Source organism: Rhinolophus hipposideros (genome assembly GCF_964194185.1).
Source record: "Rhinolophus hipposideros genome assembly, chromosome: 11".
NCBI lineage: Eukaryota > Metazoa > Chordata > Mammalia > Chiroptera > Rhinolophidae > Rhinolophus > Rhinolophus hipposideros.
Window position 1 is genome coordinate 73,598,003 of NC_138057.1, and position 20,573 is coordinate 73,618,575.

At 39.6% G+C, this 20,573-nt stretch overlaps 1 protein-coding gene across 2 annotated transcripts in view; it reads right to left on the reverse strand.

Moving 5' to 3' along the window:
- DENND1A (DENN domain containing 1A) overlaps window positions 1-20,573 on the reverse strand; it is a 481,754-nt gene that overhangs the window by 220,781 nt on the left and 240,400 nt on the right. For both annotated transcript variants that reach the window (XM_081067070.1, XM_081067071.1), the window contains exon 9: window positions 18,209-18,319. In XM_081067070.1, coding sequence (XP_080923196.1) covers window positions 18,209-18,319 — 111 coding nt within the window. The remainder of the gene's footprint in view (window positions 1-18,208; window positions 18,320-20,573) is intronic.

Here is a 20,573-nt window from a genome sequence, read left to right on the forward strand (position 1 = left end):
TATAAGAGATGCTCAAAGTGGTCACCATCAGCGTCCAGACACTTCTGATTACGGCGAACAACTGCTTGAGCAATGTTGATCAAAGTGTCCACTTGTAAACATTTTTTTGGCACCCCCGGTATACAAGTGCTAGCTAATTAAGTGTTTCTTGAATAAGTCAAAACCAAATTCTGCTTAGAATATACTCACAGTATAAAGATAGTTAGGGGCATGGCTTTTAACAATATTTTCATGAGTCTCACAGAGTCAGGTATGTGACTCAAATTCCAAAACAATAACAAGAAGCTTAGACACACAAATATGCCACTTTTTGAAAAACCTCAATGGATTCATTCATCCATTTGTTCAATAACATACCTACTCTATAATTCTACAACACATCAAATAAATAAAAGCACTTTAAAATCGGTAAGATGCCATACAAATGCAAGGTATCATCATCACATGATTCATTTGTAATTCTCTTTGAAAAAGTCATTCAATAGAATGTTCCTGGTTGAGACAGAACTTGATTACCTGCCTCTTTTTAGCTTAAATTGGTTGGAGTCCAAATCCTATTTCAAGTGATAAAGTGGCAGAGATCTTATCTTCAGTCAATGTTCTTTTCATGTCTCCTTAACCTCAATAAAATAAAAAATCTAGGGGGGTAGCCAGTTAGCTCAGTTGGTTAGAATGCAATGCTTGTAACACCAGGGTTGCCGGTTCGATCCCTGCATGGGCCAGTGTGCGCTGCGCCCTCCACAACGAGATTGAAACAACTACCTGACATGGAGCTGATGGGTCCTGGAAACACACTTAAAATAAATTAAAGTAAAAAAAAATATCTACCAAGCTTATGCCAAGATTTTAATATTTTGTGGCCCTCATAAAAATCAAACATCTAAGGTGTTTGATCATCATTTTCATTGGGGGTTTTCTAATGGCCAAGGCTCTGAAATTGGAGTAAAATGCATTTACCCATTGGATTACGAAAACAAACAAACAAAAACGGAAATTGTTTTGTTTTTTTTATCAAATACTAAGTGGAACAAACAACATGCATTGTTACTTAGGAATAGTGGCTGAGTTGACCACAAGAAAAGTGTTACAATTTATCTGTGCTTAATCAGAAATAACATTATGTCCTGTAAATTATCATTAGCCACTTATTTTAAAAATAACTCTAACACCAACCCCATTTTAAAAAATTTCCTGAAGGCCTAAGCTCAATTCTTACAGAACACAAAATGTAAAAGTAATGAAAGTATACAGTTTGGGTTGTAGTCAACAAAGGGGTATTGTGAATATTTAATTGAAGTGCAAGTTGAGGAAAATGATCCTATCAAAATCTCACTTGGTGGGAGAATAGAAAGATAGTATGTGTAAAATTTGCCCAAAGTCATTAGTCACAATGAATATTCATCAGAAGCCAATTATCAATCCCATTTAATGACACCCCAAAAGATTTTGCCCTGAAGCAGTTGAATAGTCTAAGACTCCAGACAAAACTAGACAAATTATACAGCCAACAGCCAGACTAGTCAGGACACAGATTGCAAAGTAAACCACTGGTGGGTTTTTGGACGCACTTTCAGCAAATTCTGTCCTCAATTAAAGGTGCACAAGGTCACTTCTATCTTGGAGCTTTCTGTATGGCTTCATTAGTTTTCTCTGAGGCAAAGGGAGAGAAAGGGAGAAGGGGGGGGAAGGAGGAAATGAATGAGGAGTGATCAATGACAGAGTTAAAAAAAAATCATAAAAATCACAGACACATTATTATTTTTTTTAGTTTAAGGTATTTCTCAGAGATAACGCCCAGATTGTCACAATCTTAGGTCCCAGTGCTTCCGCTGATTCCTAAGTATGTAGAGCTCTGTAATTTAACATGGATTAAAAGTAAGAATAGCCCCTCAAAAAAAAAAGAAAAAGAAAAAGAAAAAAAAGGAAAAAAGAAAATGAATCTCAGTAGTGTATGTGCCAGGTACCACATTGGGGGTTCAGAATCTTGTGAAGTATTATTTTATAGGTGTGTGTGTGTGTGTGTGTGTGTGTGTGTGTGTGTAAACACACACACACACACACATGCATCACATTTCACAGATAAACAGTCTCAGAGATGAACTACCTCGTCCAAGGCCACATAGCTAGTGACAGAGCAGGGACTCACACCCAGGTCTGTCAGACTGGCCACCGTGTTTCCATAATGCCTAAATGAAGCAGAAATGCTTTGTGGGCCTGCCCTATGCCCATGCACTGGCCTGAGGAGACACCGTCCCTGTCAGCAAGGCCAAACTATGGAGACAAGCACTTGCCTTGCTATTAGGTGAATAAATATCTAGAGCAACATACCAGTGAACAGAAAAGAATCATTTTTAAAACAAACGCGGGTCTGACAATTTCCTGGGGATTAGTTGCATTTAACTAAGGTGCTGCTGCAGTGTCTTTAATCCATAGGAAATTCTAGACAGTGAAGTAATGATTGTCAAACGGAAAGGTTTACATCCCAACTTGGCACTCCTATTTGAAAGTCTGGGTTTCTGTCATGTTGCCTTTCACAAACTTGGTGTTCCTACTAATTCCCTTTCTGATCTGAGAAAGCCATTTACCGCCCTGGGTCTCAGGTTCCCCAATATAGAAAGCAAGTGGCTGGACTGCATGACCCCTGTGCCCCCCTTTCAGCTTTGACGACTTGTGACTGACCTAGAGGAATTGCCATCCTTCGACGTGAAGAATGTCCATCCTCTGTCCCAGCTCACCCTCAGCTGAGCAGGGTCTGTCTCAAAGCTGGTCTTTCTCTCTCATCTCAGCAGCAATCGGGCCCACCTGGAATGCATGTGCTATCTAGGAACCACCAACTTTCAGCCACCCATCTTCACCACCTGACTGTGGAGGGCACGGCCTCCCTCTGTGCTTGGCCCCGAACACCCTGAGACCTCAGGGGTGGAAGATCTTAGGAGATCAGGGGCTTGAGACTAAAGATGTGAGCTCCTCCAGGACAGAGCCCACACTGATTCCTCTCCTTATCTCTTCCTCGGCTTGACATAGAGCAGGTGCTGAGTAAATGTTTGGGGAATGTTAGAATGCCTCCAGCCTAACATCTTGAGGAATGGTAGGCAAGATTACCAGACACTTAACAAATTGCAATTGCTTAATAGATCACAACTAGAAGCTGTAAATTTTAAAAGGCATTAAGATCCCAAGTTCTAACAGCTGACAGAGGAAAAAATCAGATGGTCACAGTCATTCTTCACATCCCAGAACTCAGAAAATATCTGGCACCTGCTTCATCACTGAGTTAGAGACACTGGGCTTTCTCCTCTGAACCCAAACAGCAGGAAATTGACAAACCAAAGAGTATAGAAAGAATATCAGATTACTATCTGATGGGTCAGATTCCTAAGGATGGGTCATTTTTAAATCCACTCATGTCAACTAATCATATAGCACATTTTTAGAAAATGTCTTCTAGAAGTTGTTGGCTTTTTCAATTTGAGAACTAGATTCTTTTACTTAATTATAAACCATCTTTGTAGTTATCAGGAAATAAATGGTGCCACAATTCAAATAGTGTTGTGGGTTTTTTGCTTGGTTTTGATTTTTACTTATTCTCAACTGTAAAACACACTATGTGATCAGCAATGAGTTTTCCGTAAAATCTGTAGGGACTCTCAAAGTTATCCTTCTCAACATTTCTGAGGGTATGAGAAAAGCCTTTCATTATAAATGGTTCAACTATGTTCAAATTCTGTTTACTACATTTAGTGAGGGGAAAGTTGACTTTTAAGAAACCATCAAAAATGCTTTCACAGAATGGCAACTTAGAAAGCCTCAGAAATCAAAGACCTTCAGCTAGTCTAGACAGAAGCTAGACATGTGAGTAGAAAGAAGGAAAATGGCAAAGAATGTCCTGGTTTTCCTAGAAGTTGAAACGTAATGCTTCTGTATTTTATTTCTGCGGGAGACGGTGGGAAAAGACAGTCTTTATTCAAGTAGTTTCTTTTAGTTGGAACTCATCCTACCTCTTGTTTCTCCACTATCCTCTGTGGAAGTAGGAGGGAAAGAACCACAAGGGAAAAAGCCGACCAACATTGGGTTGAGTCGAGTGCCTTCCACTGACAGCAATATCATAACCTTTCCAAAAGAAACCCCATCCAGTCAAGAGGAAGCATTGTCAAGCAATCATCTGCCTACTCAATCACTTCTCCCCTCTACCCTCTTTTTTTTTTTTTAAAGCTACCTACTACTAGCTAGAGTAATTACAGTAAGTTATTAACCAGAGCAACACGCTTTCATTCCAAGATTTGACACTTCCAAACATCAAAGCAACTAAATCTGCCAGGGAAGAGCTTTGGCTACCAAAGAAGAGGCAGAAGCTATGGTATGGCAAACTACAGCATAAATAAGCCCGGAGCACCCTGAGTGGGGGAAGCGAAGGCTTTTCATTAACATGACAAAGAACAAGGCAAAGTTACACTGGGATTGATAAAAAAAAATTCATTTAAATACAGAATAACCAGGTTCTTCCCCTCATCCATTCTGCACAGACAACACTAACCGATCTTGGAGTCAGGACGCGGGCTGAGGACCCGTTGGAACACGCAAGCATTGTTAGGGGACTCAAGCTGGCACTCAAGAAGAAATCTATTTGCCTCAAGTCTAGCATAAGTGGGCATTTGTACTTCTTTGAAAAATATTTCTAAGATCATAATTTATGTGTAGCTAATTTACACTATTTCTTTAATGAGTTCGATTTTGTAAAAGCAAGTAAGCAGAACCTTACATGGGCTCCTCAGTAGCTATCTGTCAGGCGTCTGCCCAGAGAAGAAACTAAGGAAACGTCAGGTGGTAGGAGTTACTAGATTTGAAGGCATGTGTGTGGGGGGGAGGGATGATCCCCTCTAGAGTTTTGTTGGGCCAATGGAACCTTAGAAAGCAATAGTAACCCAGAAAGATTAAAGCTATAAAACAGCCGCTCCCATGACCACATAAGTCAGCGTTTTGTACCTGCCCAGCCCTGTTCTGTGTGTGTCACAGTTAACTCAGTCACTCTTCACAACAGTCCTGGAAGGCAGGTATGGTATTGTCCCCATCTCACGGATGCGGAAACTAAGGTTCCCAGATGTTCAGGATGGTGGGTAAGGTCACAGAGCTGGTGGCAGAGTGAAGATGTGAGCCAAGGGGGTCTCGCTCCAGAGTCTGCCCTTAGCTCCCAGGGTGCTGCCTCTGCGCTCTGACCTGTAGTTATCTGACGATTACTGAGTATCCACTGTGTGTGTACGTACCAGGCCCTCAAGCAATTTAAAATAGACAGAGAAAGATCAAAATGCAAACAATCAACTTGCACACCAAAGCCTTATGAAAGAGGTGTCATAATAGAGGTTCAAGTGTGCTGCATAGAAAGAAGGAATCATTAATTCTGCCGGGGGCAAGACTTAGGCTTTCTTCCCAGGGAGAGACGCATCAGAGCAGAGCCTGGAAGGATGAAACGAGAAGCTGTTCGTCCTCCCTGGGAGGCTGGTCAGGTGGTAACGCGGGTCAAGTGAACACGGCAGCTTCTTAAGGCCATTCTAGCGCTCTGCAGTGATGACTTGGAGACCCGAACAAGAAATGACAACTTTAGTCAATGACTGTGTGACTAATGAGAAGTGGGTGGATGTGGAAAGCCTCATTCGAGTTGCCATGGCTATTCTCAGTTGCCTGGAGTCATTCACCATCCACTATCACCAGTTACACTAATTAAATCTTCAGAGCTCTTCCAGGGTCTCTGTTCTCTATTGTCCTCTTTGCTTCTGAAAGTCAAACCAGGGTTTACTGCCCCGCAAAGGTGAGATTCATAGTTAATATTTACTGAATGATTAGTCTGTGCCCAGGGCTGGGCTAGATGCCGTCACTTCTACGACCATGGAACCCTTTCAACAACGCTGCTGTCAGTATGATGCTACCCCCATTTTGAATGGGCTCTCGCCATCTGCAGCGGCCTGGATGGACCTGGAGGGCACTGTGCTGAGTGGAGTGTCAGACCGAGAAAGACAGATGCAAGGTGATTTCGATTCTATATGGAATCTAAAGAACAAAACAAACAAAACAGAAACAAACATGGATAGAGAACATTTTAATGGTTGCCAGATGGGAGGGGAGCCGGGAGGTGGGTGAAAAAAGGGGAAGGAATAAGAAGTACAGATTGGTTGTTACACAGTAGTCATGGGGATGTGGGGCATAGCATAAGGAATATAGTCAATAATAATGTAATAACTATCTATGGTGTCAGATGGGCACTAGGTTTTATCAGGGTGATAGATGGGAAGAAGGTTAGGGGGCAGGGTGAAAAAGGTGAAGGGATTAAGAAGTACAAATTGGTAGTTACAAAACAGTCATGGGGAGGTAAAGCATAGAGAATATAGTAATAATATGGTAATAATTATATACAGAGCCAGGTGGGTACTAGATTAGACAGGGAGACCACTTCTTAAATTACATAAATGTCTAACCACCATGCTGTACACCTGAAATAAAAATGAAATAATATTGAATGTCAACTGTAATTGAAAAAATTTTTAAAGGATTAAAACGTGAAGAGGAATAAGTTTCAAATTTCCAGGTATAAAACAAGTCATGGGGATGTAACGTACAGCAGAGGGAATATAACCAATAATTTTGTGAAAGTGTGGTACAGAGTCAGATGGTTACTGGATGTATCGTGGTGATCACTTCTTTAGGTATATAAATGTTGAATAACTATGGTGTACACTGAAACAATATTGTATGTTAGCTATATTTTAATAAAAATACTTAAAAATACTATCCCCATTTTTATAGAACAGGACAGAGACTCCGAGAGGGCTAGTAAGTTGCCCAGGGCCATATGGCTAGGAATAACGCAGACTATTAAGTACACAGGTAGGAACTGAACAAAACCATCCACTTGAAGTCTGGGGCTCTCTCCTTCAGCCCTGCTGTCCTTTCTCTTGGGAAAAGATACCACCTGCAGGGCTGTCTGAATCATATCGGTGGTTGACTACATAGTTATCAGATTAGCAGAAGAGAAAAAAATGTGAATTTCTAAGATCTGTACCGACCTCGGACTGCATAACCTAACCTCACATCACACTACCTTGTCTCACCAAAGTGGCCACACTTCCAGTCTGCAGAAACCAGAGAAAATGAGTCCTTGTTCTTGCTGACCTAGCACATACGAGGTGCTCAAATTTCTTTACTGAAATTCACATGTCTGCAAATGTGGGTTCCATTTAGGGCTCTTCAAGTATATTAAGAAGTCAGTGACTTGAACATTACCCACTAGTGTTTTTTGGTAGAGATCTGATTCATCAGAGTCATATAAAAAATAAACTACTGGTCCTATAATCTAAGGAATATCCATTTATTTCACAAACTGACTATACTAAAATAATAAGATTCTCTGACATGTTCTCAAAGCAATGGCTAAAAAGAAACATCACCTCTCATCTATTTATACACATGTACCAAAATTACACTGATGGACTGCAGCAGCCTCCAACATTACTGAGAGTTTAAATAGAATCTGCTTGGCTCTGTCCTGTTCTAGACTAGCCAATACCAAATCAAAGCTGTTCCAAAGGGAAATATGGGAACAAAGAAATTTTTAGTGTTAGTCTGTACTCATGTGTTCCAAGCAAACGTAACCAGCCTCCATGATGTAGTCTCAAAATGAAAATGAGTCTAAGCATGCAAAATAACAACAATCAAAGAATATTGCTTTTGTCTATGAGAACCGTCTATTCACTGTTTCTGAATCTGGCTGTGTATCAACCTTGAAAAATAGACATTGTGTGGCTCTGTGCTAGACATTTTGAGCCAGAGTGTCTGCAGGTGGTGTACACGTATCTGAATTTGTACCAAGTTCTCTGGGTGGTTCTAACACAACTAACCCATGGATTAGCATTTGGGAATCCCTAGCAATCTGAATCCCACGTCTAGTCCAAAATGTCCTCAATGCTTGTTGAAGCAATGGGAGAAGAGGCAGGAGAGGAAGGCAGGAACTAGTAGAGAGACCGTGGCTGGTAGAAGTCACAGCAAATTTTAAAGTATCACTAATTAAGCTGTTTATACTCTATATGAGGCCGGACAATTAGCTCATCCTAGAAAAAGTGCTACATACCTCACTGCTGAATATCACTACGGTTAACTTTGAAGTACCCCCCTAGGGAAGCTATGCACCGACTCCATCACCTAGTCTACCCTTCAAAGCAATTTTGGAACTTTTTCTGGAATGGCCATCAGAGCTCTCATCGTATTACCATTGATGTCCTGAATGTCATCAAAATGTCTCCCATTCAATATTTCCTTTATCTTTGGGTAAAGAAAGAAGTCACTGGGCGCCAGATCAGGTGAGGAGGGAGGGTGTTCCGATACAGTTATTTGTTTACTAGCTAAAAACTCCCTCACAGACAGTGTCGTGTGAGCTGGGGCATTGTCGTGAAGCAAGAGCCATGAATTGCTGGCGAGAAGTTCAGGTCGTCTAACTTTTTGACGCAGCCTTTTCAGTACTTCCAAACAGTAAACTTGGTTAACTATTTGTCCAGTTGGTACAGACTCTTAATGAATAATCCCTCTGGTATCAAAAAAGGTTAGCAACATCATTGCAACAAGTTCCCAAACTTAATTGTCAGACCTTCCTGTATTATTGTCTGTATGTAACATGTTAAGGTTCTTCATTCTAGTTATAGTTTAACACAAATAAGAGTAAATCAACTCACCCACAATTAAATGAAGAACGTAGTTTGAAAGCAATTAATTGTATTTACATTTTAAAACCAGAGAAAAACCACATAAATAAAACATACCAATCTTTCCTCCCACTTCCTGCCAATGGAAGTTCCTTTCATTTATTTCTAACAGTTTTTAATATTCTCTGAGCCACAATAAAATTTTATGTGATGGAGATTAGAGAGGCAATGCTATTTGGAAGTTTGGCTGCAGAGTCTGTATTTCATGCCACTTCATTACATTTTGTTAAGGATTTCCCTCTTCACCAAAAGGATTAGTTTTCTTCTCACTTCTTTGAGTACTCTTCTTAGGTTGTTGGTGTGAACTAGGTTAATCTCTCTCTTTTCTAACATAAAAAATGAACAAACAAAATGTTCAACTTATTTTATTTTTTAAATAGAACACTAAATTTAGTCTCAGAATTCTCTCTTTGGTAAGTTTCCAGTTACAAGGTCTTGGCTTCCCTTGAGCACAGTTTGAAACAAAATAATGCAGTTTGTTCCTAGGGCTGGAACAAGCCGAGTGGAGTGTGCAGGCAAGGAGGCCTTGGCTCCGGGCCAGTGTCTCAAACCTTAGCTGCCACTCTCATCTCTGCTTCAAGGGCTGCAGATAGGCAAATAGGATTAGTTATTTCTAGTCCAGAAGAGCTAGGAAAGCAGTACACACATCATTCAGGAACCCGAACCATTACATAGGCTGGCATGGTCACGACCAGGTGGAGTTCATTAGGAAAGAAGCCAAATCTGAAATATTCCCAAGTCACAAACTACTAGCCCTTCTCAGGTGGCAAGACCAGGTGGTGCTAAGACAATAGAAGCTGTTGGTGGGAGTGGGCACGACAGGATTTGGGCAAAGTTGGGAAGATACCCATCCTCCATGCCAACACTGAAGCGTCTACTAAGGGCCAGCCCTGAGGGTGTTGGTGGCAAGGCAGAAGTACCACCTACCACTCTCCAGGGCACTAGTGTCCAGGGCCTGCCCAAAGCCCACATTCTCTGGGGCTAACAGTTAGGAAGAAACTGACAGGGAGAAGATACCAGTTGAGTTTCTTTTTTCTTCCCTAAATGGAGTACTATCAGAAAAGTAATGATTCTTTTCAGAGTTATGGGTACCACACAAACAATTAGGTATGGAGGCTCAATTATTTAGGTAATGGTCTACCACTAAACTGTGTTTCCTAAGTACGCGTTTCAAAAAGCATCTGCTGACTAAAACAAATATACGTTCCTTTGGAAAGTAAACATGCCTTTGTCATCATTTACCGGATAATCTTAGTTTTTTAGAACCTGCAGTAGCCCTAAATTACAGAAGGGGTGATTAGGACAAAGGTACCCAGGGGCTGGCAGGATCTGCAGTATGTGAACCCTGAAGCCATGGTGAGTAAGGAAAGAGAGACCCCAGGGACCCACCCAGGCTGCGCTCACTGCAGGTCCCCGCACTGGGCTGGGGACAGCAGAGCCTGGCCACGCACACAGAGCGGGCTGAATCTGAACAGTGCTTGTGGAAATGGGGCGCTGGCTAATAGAATACGTGTGTCAGGTAGAAAGCCACATATCGGCCTTCTCTCTCCCTGGTGGCAAGAGTGGTGCCAGGCACACAGGAAGTGCTCACTAAATCTGAAATAAAAAGTGTAGATGAGTATTCCAAGGCAATGGCCAGGCTGATGTCCTTCTGTGATTTCAGACCCAGGGTCAACAGAATCATACCAATAATATTTCTCTGTGGTCAAGTGTCAAGGGGAACGGATGACAAATGGAGAGTAACCAAGGAGGCAGGATGAGGTAGTAAGAAGGGAGTGAGCTTGAAGCCAACTGAAGTGGGTTTTAATCCCCTCTCTGCTGCTTATCTTAGATGAGGCACTTCAACTTTCCGAGTGCCAATATTCTCATCTGCGAAAGGAGGATGAAACCTACCAGCTCCTAGGGTTGCTGCCAGAAGTAATGAAAACAAATTACTATATATATATATATATATATATATATATATATATATATATATATATATATATGAATGAATGATCAGCACTGTGCCTGGCACATAGTAGGTGGTTCAAAAAGGTTAACTTAAAAGAATTTTACAATCGTATGGGGGAGAACTGGGGGCATTCCATATAAAATATAGAGTATGAACCTAAACAGAGGAATTCTACACTCTTAGTGTGTAGATGCTGTAACATACCTCTTCAGTAGTCTATTTGCAAGCTACACACGGAGCTCCTCCAATTACTACACAATCAGGACTTCTTTTTACCTAAACCAGTTTATTATCCAGCTACACCAGCAACTTTACCTACCAGATTTGGCTCAGACTATCTTTTTGGCTCTTTATGAGCATTCTGGAATTCCCCCGGTGCCATGGATATTTTTCACCACGTGCCTCTGGCTCTTGTGACAGCTCCCACACAAAGATTCTGAGAATAGTCTGAGAGGTGGCGCCTAATAAACAAAACCTGGTCCCCAAGGCAAGCCTTGTGAAGGGGCTAAGACTCCTTTGTATCTCTAATTCCTGGGTCTGTCCCTTTTCTGAAGCCAAAGCCTTCCTTCTCCTGACACTGCAGCACGACGACCTACTTGCATATCCCTCTTTCCCATGTAGGACGTGACCTTGGGCAAGTCACTTCATCTCTCTGATAGGCCATTCTGGAAAATGGGGATCATATCGACCTTCTAGGACTGCTGTTGGATTTACACGAAATCATCTCTACAAAGGTCTTATTTTAGACCCACCTGCTATCCATCCAAGTTACCAAACAGCAATATGTATTAAACTCGAGACACGCAAATCTGGAAGAAAAATGGGGCCTTTGTGCTGGAAGCAATCACACTGAAGTATTTACATTAGAGAACAAGATTTAGTTAAGCCTTCCCTATTTATCATTTATAAAGGAAAACAATCAATATACATTAACTGAGCAAAGAAAACAAAAAACTTACATTTTTCTTATACAGAATTATCACTACACTATTGACCAAGAAAGCCTGAAATGGATATTACCTGACTCTGAACTAAATATTGCTGGGTTTGTCTCTATTGATGCCATCATTTTTATAGAAGGCACTCTAGAGTGTTCGACAGCTTTTCTCTTTAACTCATTAACTCAGATGGTTAACGAGTCTGAGGAACGTTAAGCCTATATCTTATCAAACAAAATTGAGAAAAACGTGATTTGTCAAGGTATGACAGGCCACATCTCGATTTGTCCAGAGTGGGTCATCAGAAAGCTCAGGCGAATACAGCCTTTGCATTCTGCCTCTCATCCAAAAGATAACAGCCATTATTGAGGAAATAAAAGGCAACAACTAGAAAACTTTCAAATTCTGAAATTGGAGAGGCCCAAAGGCTTCCATAAAACTAATGTCTGCTCAGCTACTTTCTCCCCAGAGAAAACTGCACATAACTGATCAGGACCGCTGTTGATCACAAGTAAGATATAAGAAGATTCCCTCTCCATATAGAGGTTTCTACCACCAATCAGTCAAGTTCAGTAGCCAGTTACGAATTAACTACTTGGCAAAAAAAAAACAAAAAAGAACCACACACACAAAAAAAAGCTTTTTTAAGTCGAAGTAATACACATTTATAGCCTTAAAAACAAAAGAAAAGGTGCTAGAGGCTTATATTGAAAGATTGCAGTCCACCCCATGACACCCCTTCCCCTTAATTCACAGTAATCACATACCATGTTTATCACCCTACTTCTAAATAACTGTTTCTTGATTTAATTTTTTAAACATTAATATCTGACTTCCTGTTATAGATGTCATTATTATAAACATACACATACATTATATGCCAGTCTGTTCTAAGAGCTTTGCAAGTATTAACTCGTTTTAATTTTACTTGACATAAGGTCACAAGTGACCCAAACAGAAGCTGTTTCAGTGGAGAGGGGCTGCTAAAGCCACAGCAGACTTAGGAGAGAATGGGAGAGAAGTTAGATAGTTAAGAGAAACAACTCTCTAATTCTGCTCTAAAAGGGGAAATAGAAATGGCATAAAGGAGATATGGGTCAAGGACGTTTTGTTTTGCTTTTGAGTTTGGGCGATACTACAACCATGTTAGCAAGCTCCTAAGAATGCACCAGTAGAGAAAACATAATGACGGGGGAAGGAGGAGTTCAACGCGGGAGGAATTTCCTGAAGGTAGTAGGAAGGAAACTGAAGTGTCCCCCTTCTCGATAAGGCACTCCTTCTTGAGAATCTGTATCTAAAATTGCAATCCCTGCCCCTTCCCACTCCCCATCCACTGCCCTTCTCTGCTTCATTTCACAACTCAGTACTTACTATCATGAGGCTACTGCAAACACGACTGTAAATACTATATACTTGGCTTGCCTTGTTGCTTCAAGATCTTCCCTACTAGACTGTAGCTGAATGAGCACTGGGGTTTTTGCCTGTTTTGTTCACTGCTGTTTCTCCAGTGCCTACAGCAGTGCCATGACAAATACCTGCTGAAGGAAGTCCAGAGGACCGTGGAGGGCTGGGGTCCCGAGAGGACACAGGGTTCACCCCCAACAGAGAAGGCAGAGTGGAAGAGTAGAGACCCAGGAGGTTGACAGGTGCAGTACCGGCTCCTGGCCCTCTCTTCTGAGTACCCCCATTAGGTAAGTAGAATTTCAGGTTAGAAATCTGAAGTTCAGGTTGAACTTCCCTTAGAAGTTCAAGACACTGCTTGACTGTCTTCTGGTTTCTAAAATAGACATTGCAAAATCTCCTGTAATTTTGATTCTTCACCTTTCTTTAAGAAGTACTTTATCTCTATCCCTGTATTTGTAAAATTACATGATGAAAGGGTTTGGTATCTTCTTTTTTAACTTTTCAAAACTTCTGAAATATATGTGCATACAAAGTTACGTATACCACAGAAGCGACTTTTAAAGGAAAAAAATTTAAGACTCCAAAACCTAGCACCTAACTCAGAGGCTGACAAACTACAGTCTGAAGGCCAAGTGTGGCCTGACTTCTATTTTTATAAATAAAGCTTTGTTGGAACACAGCCACACCCACTAGCTTACTGATTATAACCTACAAGGTCAGAGCCCAGTACTTATAGCAAAGACCATATGGCCCACAGAGCCTACTTTACAGAAAAGTTTGCTGATCCTTAACCTCGCTCAAGACAGAAAACAACTTTTGATGTCCCCAACTATACTCTTTTCACTCCCTTTGCAGAAACTATTGCCTAAAGTTTGTGTTAATCATTTCTACTTTTCCCTTTTTTGTATGTGTCCCTAAATACTAGGCCACTTAGTTTTTCTAATTTGAACTTTACATGAATAAAATCATCCTGTGTATTCTTCTATGGCTTGTGTCTTTTACTTGGAATTCTTTACTAGAAACCCTACAGTGTAGTTCATTTTCTTTTTTTTATTTAATTAAATTTATTGGGGTGACAATTGTTAGTCAATTTACATAGATTTCAGGTGTACAATTCTGTATTACATCATCTATAAATCCCATTGTGTGTTCACCACCCAGAGTCAGTTCTCCTTCCATCACCATATATTTGATCCCCCTTACCCTCATCACCCACCCCCCATCCCCCTTTACCCTCTGGTAACCACTAAACTATTGTCTGTGTCTATGAGTTTTTCTTTCTCATTTGTTTGTCTTGTTCCTTTGTTATTTTCAGTTTTATATATCACAAATCAGTGAAATCATACTGTTCTCGACTTTTTCTGTCTGACTTATTTCGCTTAGCATTATGCTCTCAAGATCCATCCATGTTGTCACAAGTGTTCCTTTTTCAATGATAAAGTATTCCACTGTATGACTAAACCACGAGTTATCAGCTCTCTGTTGATGGTTATGTGGGCTCTTCCCAGGTTTAAAAAACAAAAACAAGTGCTGCTATGAACTTGCTTGTGCATGTAGCCCACTATACGTGACCAAGAAGTGTGTGTAGGTGTATGTATGTACACAGGTATACATACACACAATTCCATCTAGAGGTGGAATGCAAATAGTTTTATGCTACATACTCTACAAAGTGTAGTACAAGAAATTCTGCAATACATCTCTACTATAACACACTTGGCTTTATCAGACATGTAATTTTTGCAAACCTCCTGTTTTAATCACTGTAGTTTTAATTTGCTTTCCTATGCTTGCTACTGTGGTTGTCCATTTTTCCATACATTTATTAGCCATTTGAGTTTCTTCTGTGAAATGCCTATTCATGCTTTTTGCCAATGATAGATTTGTCTTCTGCTTCTTAACTGTAGTAGTTCTTTACATATTTCAGATGTTAATCCTCTGTTAGTTTTACATATGGCAAATATTTTACCCCAGGTTGAGACTTGTCCTTTCATTCTCTACATGGTATCTTTTAAAGAACAAAAGTTCAAAATTTTAATTTTTCCTTTATATAATGTATATTTTGGGTGAATTAAATCCCTCTCTACTCCAAGATCAGAGATTATTCTCCTATTTTGTCTTCCGAAAGTTTTTAAATTTTGCCTTTCACATTTAAATCCTTAATCAATTTAGAATTTAGTTTTGCATATGTCACAAAATGGAAATTGTCTTCCTTTCCTTCCCCATGCAGATAATCAATTATTGAAAAATACATCCATTCCCCCAAGTTTTATAATATCAACTCTGTTGTATATATAAAGAGCCCATATACATGTGGTCTGTTTTTATAATCCAATCTCTGTTCTGTTCCAACAGTCTATTTGTGTATCCCTGTGCCATTTCTAATGTCTTAATTACTACAGCTCTACAAAAAGTTTTGGTATCTCGTAAAGCAAGCTTCCACAACCCATTCTTTTCCTTCAAGTATGTCTTGGCTCTATGTTTGGCTTTTCTGTATTAATTATAGAATGAATTTGCCAAGTACAATGCAACATCCTATTAGGATTTTGAATGGAATTGTACGTAATCCACGATCATTTTGGAGTGAAATGACATCTTCAACATATTGAGTCTTCCTATTCATGAACATGGTCATGCTTTATTTCTGTCTATTGGTGACACATGAATTTTCCCTTTAAATATATTCATGGCGTAAGTTATATTAATAGATTTTCTATTATTACCAATATTTCTGGAATAAACCCAATTTAGTTATTATGAATTATATTTTTATATATTTGGTACTATTTTAAGAATTTTTACAGCTATGTTAATGAGATTAGCTGATAAATTTCTTTCTTACAGTGTCTCCTTATGTGGTTGAATGCCAAGGTTATACAAGTGTCACAAGAAAAGCTGGAGTATATTCCTTCTTTTTCTCTAGACCGTTAAGAAGTTTCTCTAAATTGAAATTATCTGTTTCTTGAGATGTTTGATAAAACATACCTATAAAACTATCTGGGCTGAGTATTTTGGAAAAAATTTTATGTATTGATTCAACATCTATAAATTAAATGACTTACTCAATTTTTCTATTTCTTCTTGATTCAATTTTAGTAAATTATATTTTTCTGTCTATTTCACCTTAGTTTTCAAATGCTGACATAACATTAGTACTAGTATTCTTTTTACGATGTTAAATATTTCTGCTGCATCTGCTCTTTGTGCTTATCGATTTATTCCTTTATTTCATTTTAGTGTTGGGAAGGAGCAGAAATAACTTGTTTGTTAAATCTACATTTATCTAAACAAAATCACACAGAAGCTACATTCTTCTTTATCTGTGAGACAAAAGTTATAACAGAACCTACTACAAACTGTTGTAGTGAGGATTAAATGAGTTAATATATGCAAACTGCTTAGCACAGTGCTTGGCACAGATTAAGGGCTCAAAAATATCCTGATTATATTATAGGGAATTTAACTCTACTGATAGGATGTCCTATTTTTGTTCTACTCAAGTGTAATGCTCCAAAGCAACAGTACCTGTTGACGCACTAGACTTTTTCAAATGGACTCTTATTCTGTTTCGCCTCATAGTCACAACAATAAATCTGGTGGGCAGTGCTGTCATTCTGAGTGTCATTCGAAACTCAGTCTGGGTGTTCAGGCCCTGAGATGATGAACTGCACTTATAGTTTAAAATAAAATTCAAAACATAGCAAGAGGTCTACTAGGGGCTGTTTTTCTCTTGAGGCCACAGGCCATGCATTTATCATCCACTATGTGCTAGGAGACTAGTAGGCTGTCAAAAAATTGTGAGTTCTTGATAAGCAAACAATACCAAAGAAATAATAAAATAATGAAGTTATGATGAAAAACATGAAAAAAAAACCTCTAATAGCCTCAGAAAGTTTTCATTATTAGGTGCCTTGTATTCATAGGTAAACACACAGGCCCTTCATTTAAAAAATTCCCACTATGAGAAAGTCTATCTACCCTCTCTAACAGAGAGGTACCTGTTAGGCATTCTACTCCCAGTCAATTTCTGTATGTTTTACGTCAAAAGAAAAAAATACTGTAATAGATACTGAACTTCAGTTAACAATATACATACTCAATTATTTGAGGGGGATATACTTGAATACTGATGCTTGTGATTTACTTTGAAATACAACAAAAAATACTATAAATTAATGGATAGATGAATAAATATGCACCAAAGCCAAGCGTAATAAACAGCTAATGGCGGAATCTAGATGAAATCATATGGGTGCGCACTATAAAATGATTTCAATTTTCTCTGATTGAAAATTTTCATAGTAGAATATTGGGAAAAATATAAACTCCTATACTTAGCAAGCTAAAAAACTAAAGTAAAAAGAATGTGAAAAATATTTAAATTATACATATCACAAAAGTTATTGCAATATAAAAAAGCTCATTCCAATTTACTTAAAACAACAAAAACGAGACACCTATTAAGATAAATCGGAAAAGCCATTAACAAAATAGAAACGGGAAATAAATCTATGGTTAGAGGTCAGTTATCTCTAATCAAAGAAATGAAAAATAAAGCAAACCTGCGATTCCATTTTATGCCTATTTTATTAGCAAAGATACACACACATTCTGGCAAGGCTGCAGTGAAAGTGGTACACTCAGATACAGCTGGTAACATCTCACTGGAAACAAGCGCAGCCTGATTGGGAGTGCGTACGTAAGTCACAGTGCTTATCACGTCCTTTGACCTGGTGGCCCCACTTCTTAGAGTACGAATTATATCATATGGTCAAGAGCAGCCAAAAGATGTTCACTGCAGTGTTATCTACTAAGGATTAAACTACCAACAACCTACATGGCCATCAAGAAAGACTTGGTACACGAGGCCACCTCAGTAGTAACAGAATATGACACAGACATGTAAAAAATGACAACGATGGAAGCTTTTGTGGAAGCATGCACACGGGCAAATGGAAGAAGTGTTTAAGGTGACTGTAAAACTCTAAGAATGAATGGAGTGTGCACTGGGACTGTAAAGGAACATAAAGAGTTAATGAAAATGGCATGTCAGTATCCTGAGCGGACTGTGGCTGATTTCGTTTTCTAACATTGTCCTTCCTCTTTCTGGTACATCTTCCCATTAAAGTAAAGCAATGAAACAGCCCGTCTGGAGACTGCCTACTCACAGTGCTGAGCTTGCTGCACACAATGAGGATCCGGCGCTCGTGGAGCATGCTTGCGTACAGGTGCAACATGTTGTTCACGTCTACAGCCACGAAATACTCCGTCAGGTTTCTCTAGGAGAAAGAGGAAGGGCAGAGGTGCGGCTTATTTTGTGGGTTCTTATTACAAGCAGTATCTACACAGAAGCATGAGAAACAGAAAATAATCAGAGCGTATGCTCTCCTCTTCCGCTGTCCTACTGTCTACCTGGGAGACCAAATCCCATTCGTGTATAGAATCAGGAAATGCAAAGTAGGAAGAGACCTGAGAGATGGAGCCGACTGACCTCTATGGGGTGATTACCGTTTACACTCTGAGGTCATACCCAGCGCTGCCTTGCTTTTCCTACTTGTGTGAGTTCTGAAAGGTAAGAGGACCGGAAGTCTACAACCTCACAAATGAGAAAACCAAGGCTCAGAGAGATACGCCAAGATCAAAAAGTCCAATAAGCGATGGCACTGCAGCCCAGCTCTCCTGATCCCAGATCCCAGAACTTGCCCAACGCACCGTGCCATACCCTCCAGGCCAAAGGAAGTGGCAGGGACCAGAAGGCTTCTGGCACACAGCCTGCTTCTGTCCAACAGATGCCACCCACAGAGGCCAGGCACACTCTTCTCCTGTCACCACGCCTCCCCAGTTTACAATCTCTAAAATGACTCGGCTGGAATTAAAGCAATTTTGAAGATTTACAATTTCCAGGTATTTCACTCAAAAGGAAAAACCAAAAATCAAAGACAAGCAGCAGCAAGTTGTGACAAAGCAGTGTTTTAACTAGCTTTTGTCTGTAGCCTGGGCTTCATTCCTTTAATTAGTACTATAGATTGGTACTCTACAGATTTCAGAAAAATGTAATGTGTTTCATTTCTGCAACCCTTTCTATACCCACCTGACTTTAATAATACACATGAATATGCTAATTTCTTCAATGTTCCAGTTTTTCAATGCCACACAATATAATCCTCTGAAAATGAAGGGGGTGGGGTGGGAAGAACGTTGTAATTTATAACGATGAAAGATCTATAGCCCATAAATTCAAGTAAACCAGGTGGATTTTACATGCAAAATAGTATAAAGTGCTTTTCGACAATATTATGGGTTGGGAATAAGAATGGGCACTTATCTTACGATTATTATTGTTTGATTGAAGTACCAGGTTAACCATCGACCTTTATAAACAGTGACTGAATGAATTAATAACTCCATACACTGACTACCTACCAAGTACCAGACACTGTGTCAGTACAGTGTATGTAAAATCTTATGGAATCTTCACAAAAATCCACTGAGGTATTATTCTTTCTAATATATAGATAAAGTGAGTCTGCGACAGATCCTGTAACTGGAGGAATCAGAATTTGGACTCAGGTCCAACTCTATGGCCCATTCGTTGTCCCTTACATTACACTGTCCCATGTAAGTGCTTTATCTACAATATACAAGGCTTTATATATATTATTTCTCTTAACCTTGAAAGCACTCCTGGATCAGGTATTATTATCTCTGTACACAGATAAGAAAATAGCGGCACCGAGTAAGTGAAGTAATTTGACCAAGGTTAGACAGCAAATGGAGAAGGTATTATTCAGTCTTGGATGGGTTTGTCTCTAAACCTATGCTCTTCTTTGATATGACTAAAAACAGTAGTAAAGTTGTATTCTAGAAAAAGAAAGCATACATAGTAACAAAGAAGGATCAAAGTATGCCTAAAGAAAGAGAAAAAGTGTTTCCGTTAAAAATTATTGTGATCCCATTTACTGAGTAATCCTTATGCGCCAGACAATAGGCACTTTACCTCTGTTCTCTCTTAATCTTCCCCCAAACCCCGAGAAAGGCATTATCATCTCCTTTTTATGGATGGGAAAACTGAGACTCAGGAAGGTTAAGTAGTCTTCCAAAGGTCACCCAGCTAGAAAGGGCCAAGTTTCAAAACCAGGTCTCCTGAATCCAAAACTCTCCCTCTAACCCCCGCACTAACTTGCCTCTTCACAAACTTGAAAAGCAAAACAAAACAAAAAAGAAAAGCAGTCTAAATTAGTCAACAAGCTTATCTCTTGCCCAGTGGACTGAGGCGTGCTGAGCTACTGATGTCAGGGTGGGGTTTGTTCTGAAGGCAGTGACATGGCAGAGCTATTCTCGCAAACAAAAATACAAGGCCCGCCCTCAGCTGAGCATTTCAGTAAAACGCTCTACTGCTGATGAATTACAAGAATTTTTCTTTTAGGAGAGGATAGAAGTAAAAAGAAAATAGAAATGAGAAGCTTAAAGAAGGCCAGAAAGCCCATTAGCACTTTTGACAGATCCAAAGATAACTCTGAAGCCACCAAAACG